This window comes from Cibotium barometz, chromosome 43 (assembly GCF_041138505.1).
Source record: "Cibotium barometz isolate CiBa-2024 chromosome 43, ASM4113850v1, whole genome shotgun sequence".
In the NCBI taxonomy this organism is placed as follows: domain Eukaryota; kingdom Viridiplantae; phylum Streptophyta; class Polypodiopsida; order Cyatheales; family Cibotiaceae; genus Cibotium; species Cibotium barometz.
This window is the reverse complement of record NC_141088.1, coordinates 44,750,071-44,754,433: the sequence shown is the minus strand read 5'-3', so window position 1 is coordinate 44,754,433 and position 4,363 is coordinate 44,750,071. Positions and strand designations below refer to the sequence as shown.

The following is a 4,363-nucleotide window of genomic DNA, read 5'->3' as shown; positions in this document are numbered from 1 at the left end:
TGTAAGGGATAGGCTGGCAATGAGTGTTCAAAAGTGTGCTAATCAATGATGATGTCATGTGTAAGAAAGTGAAAAGTGCGTGTGTTAATGATATGTCCACTCAAGAAAAGGCTACTAGTGTAAATAAAACCATTTTCCTTTGTTTTTATTTTAGTGTGAGTGGCATATGTACATGTAGCATATGTTTTTTTTAAAATGTGAGTGGCATTTGTTGGCATATGTACAAGTAGCATATGTTGGCATATGTACACATAGTGTACATAACATAATATGGGAACATTGAAAATATGAGAGAATGAGATTGAATAGATTATGGGTGGTAGCTTCGGTGGGAAAAATGATTATTGTAGTGTACTTGTGTTGACACTTTCCATGGAACTTGGAGAAATATCTTTTGGGAGGAAAAGCACACATTTTACAATCATTTTTTAAAATCTACACAAGAATACTTTATTTTAAAAAAGAGATTAATTAATAAATAATTATTGGCTCCTCTTCTTTGATTAGTCAATTAGTAGGGCCGAGTAATTAATTTCCAAGGGTGAGTACTTTAGTAAATGTAGAACTTGAACTATCTCACCTTAATGCCATGACACATCTTTTACCTTTTTTGTGTAACAAAAAAAGTGTTTTGGATCAAAGAGTGTAGTAGTTTATTATTACATTCCTATTACATAATGTATATTATTCCTTATTAAATATACGAGTGCCCCAGACCCGCCTTTGACGGGTTGAGTGCTCTTCTCTCTCTTTCTCTCTGGCTCTTTTTTATTTTTTCCCTTTAAAACAAAACAAATAACATTTTTAAAAAACTAGTTCTACTCTCTCTCTCTCTCTCTCTCTCTCTCTCTCTCTCTCTCTCTCTCTTCGGAGAGAGAGGGAGAGAGAGAAATCATTTTTAAAAAAACTAGTTCTACTCTCTCTCTCTCTCTCTCTTCGGAGAGAGAGGGAGAGAGAGAGAAATCATTTTTAAAAAAACTAATTCTACTCTCTCTCTGCTCCCTTTTTCTCTCCTCACTTTCCCCCCTTAAGAAAAGGCTCATTTTTATCTTTCCCATAAAATACATTATATATATATATATATATATATATATATATCTTCGATCCTCCCTCCCTCTCTAACTCTCTCTCACCCTCTAACCCTATCTCACTCTTAACTCTCTATCTCTCCCACTCTCTCTCTCTCTTTCTCTCTCTCTAACTCTATGTAACTCTCTCTCTACTGCTCTCTCTATAACCCCCCTCTCTCTTTAACTCTCTCTTACTCTCTTTATTTGTCTCTATTTCTCTCAAACTGGCCAACTCTCTCTCTCTGATTCCTCTCTCTCTAACTCTTTTTCTCTTTTTCTCCATCTCTCTCTAACACACCCACCCTCTCTCTCTGGGAAGGAGATAAGCATCCTTGGGTGGTGTATGTCCCATTTTGAGTTGAGATCTTGAGTGTCTTTAGAGGCCCTTTTCATGGTCCTAGTGAACTAGGACAAAGGTGTTGTCAAGAGCTACAATCACACCCTCCAAGTTAATGTGGGGAATTCTATCCTTGGCAGATAACTATGTAAATAGAACATGGTGGCCTACCAACCAATTGTGTGGCCGCCGTTATTGCATTGTGATGTTCGTCAATGGGCCGATTCCCATGCAGGTAGGTTTTTGGCATGGTTGGCAACTAGTTGTTGTAGAGCACACTGCAAATCCAATGTGTTGAGCTGGCAAGCACACAAATTGTGGACAAATTTTTATTCCACTCTATTTCTCTCCCACTTGCAACCAGTATTAATTTTGGAACATGAGTGGAAGCCAAATTTATCCCCACCTAATAGCTATCATAATCGCTGTGGAATAAGTATGTTGAGCCAAAGAAAGCCTGCTTGGCTTGGTTGGTTATGCATAGAGCTATCTGGACCCATCAGAGAGCTCTTACAATTAACATTGGGGATGGTAAATGTTACAGATGTCATGAGATGGAGGATCACTTGCACATCTTCATCCACTGTCCACAAGCTAAAAGATGCTTTGACTCTCTAGCAGCTTGTATACAGGCATGGAATGGCCTGTCACTAGGCTGGAAAAACTCGGTTCTGGGGTTGTAAGGAGTTATGAGCTGTGTTGAGGTCTGAAATGTTTTTGTGCCTTTGGTTAAACAGTCTGAACTTCATTTATAACAGTACTCCTACTCACCACATCTGGCTAAAAGATCATTTGATACATGCAGGTGAAAGATGCATTTAGAGGAGACTGAGAAACTTGGATACCAAGATAGCCCAACTACACAAGAAAGTAAAGGTCAGGCAAGATGACAAGCTAATTAACACAATCCAAGATATAATGTTGTTGAGAGAAACAGTAATCACCAAGGATATTATGCTGGTGACACCTCTTTATCTGATGTAACTCTTTCTAACTTCTTAGTATAATCTGCCTTTTAAGTTGAACATGTACGTGGAAATAATGACTCCTACTAGATGGTTGCATGTGAACAACATCTAGAAGACGTTCCTACTTCACCTATTTTTTTTGTTCAATCTTGAAAATTTTCAAGATTACTCCACCATTAGCAGATTGAGTCATCATCAATCATAACCGATGAATGAAAGATGGCATATTCACAGAGATGGCGTGTTTGACAGACAGGCACAGTCCAGTCCAGCCCGGACTTCGAATGAACAACACGCAGAGACGCGGGAGAAGCGCAAGAAGTCAAACACGGACGCAAGAAGTCGGATAAAAATGCATGGCAAACTTCAACCAAAATCCAAAAACCTCAAAAGCAAAACGGATAAAAGTCCTATAAAAGAAATCCGACATGAAAACGCATATGCGCCGCATGATGCAGCAACCCAAGAACGGCATCGATATGTCCACGTCATCACCACCGACTGCCGCTTTACACAAGACCTTACGCCCCCCTTCACCCTCTTCCTCGCCGTCTTCCTCTGCGTCCTCTGCTGCGCTGCAGCAACAAAAGCTCCAGCTCGCCATCGCCATTGCTATCAGCTCTGCAAGCTCATCTGACATCTCCACCTCTTCCGAAGAATCTTCTTTCAATTTCGTTTCTACTGATGCTGCTGCTGCTGCTACTACTACTACTACTGTGTCTTCTTCGCCTTCGTCTTCCCCTGCTGCTTCTACCTCGCCATGGCCGCTCTGCACTGCTTCCCCCGCCCTCCCTATTTACCGCGGGATTCGGAAGCGGAGCTGGGGAAAATGGGTGTCGGAGATCCGCGAGCCCCGCAAGAAGACCAGGATCTGGCTCGGCTCCTTCTCCACGCCGGAGATGGCCGCGCGAGCTTACGATGTGGCCGCACTCAGTCTGAAAGGGCCCTCTGCGCAGCTCAACTTCCCGGACTGCGCTGCTTCTCTCCCGCGCCCGGCCAGCCTCTCCCCCCGCGACATTCAAACCGCCGCTGCGGCCGCCGCAGCGGCTTGGCGATCCTGCGCTTCGCTTGATCCTGCTAGGGCTGCTTCTGCACCATTGCCCCCTCTTAGAGTTTCTGAGACTAGCGTTTCTGCAACTCCCGCCCGTGCCGTTGGGGCTTCTACGATTTCGCCGCTGGCTGCTTCGGTTTCTCACGACAAGGTGTCTGCTGCATCTGCGCCCCTCCTTGATGCTAGGGTTTCTCCATCTTCGCGCTCTGCATCCTCTACGGTATCTGAGAGCTTCGCGGCTATGGCCATCGCAGAAAACACCCAACACATTCCCGCCGCAGACGCTCATTATACTGCACATGCAGATGCTCATGCAGATTGTGATCAGATTGGGATTTCAACGGGGCCAGCCATGGCTGCGTGTCATTCTTTCTGGGAAGAAATGCTACTGGAATGGAACCCCTATGCGTTGGGCGAAATGGCTGAAGCCATGTCGCTCCCTCCCCCGTTGCAGCAGCAGCACCCAGCAGACACAGTGCAGCAGGATCATGAACATGAGACTTGGGACTTATGGCTATGGGACTAAGGTGGTTCATCACCTGACGATTGTTCCTATAGCTCAATTGCCCCATTTTTTGCAACAAATAATTGCCCAGCCTTAAAAATACCTTAGATATCCATGATGGAAAAAAAACATTTAGGCTACAATTTAAAAAAACATTCTTACACAATTGACAATGGAGTGCCCAAAAAAGTCAACGGCAATTGGAGCCTTTACCCTCCGCCTTTCTTTAAAAGAGTATGCATCACTCATGCGTATATTGGGGTTTGTAGCAATTCAGCGCCCTTTATCTATGTCTTTATTTTATGCATTCATCGCCCATGATAGAAGGTTTTTTTTGGGATCAATAATATTTATTTATATTAACTATTCAAAAACTGTCATACAACCAAAACCAGACTACCATTTACTACTTTTTCTCCACCTCATTCAAAA

The 4,363-nt window shown here is 43.2% G+C and overlaps 1 protein-coding gene across 1 annotated transcript; it reads left to right on the top strand.

Annotated features, from left to right (window-relative positions):
* The first annotated feature begins 2,743 nt into the window (after positions 1-2,743).
* Positions 2,744-4,097, top strand: LOC147613959 (uncharacterized). Its single transcript, XM_086781945.1, has one exon. It carries the CDS (start codon positions 2,804-2,806, stop codon positions 3,950-3,952), a length of 1,149 nt encoding a protein of 382 aa, XP_086638071.1. The 5' UTR covers positions 2,744-2,803; the 3' UTR covers positions 3,953-4,097.
* Positions 4,098-4,363: the final 266 nt, after the last annotated feature.

Excerpts from the sequence above, each read along its gene's own strand:
- LOC147613959 (XM_086781945.1), top strand. The coding sequence starts at position 2,804 with ATGAAAACGCATATGCGCCGCATGATGCAGCAACCCAAGAACGGCATC.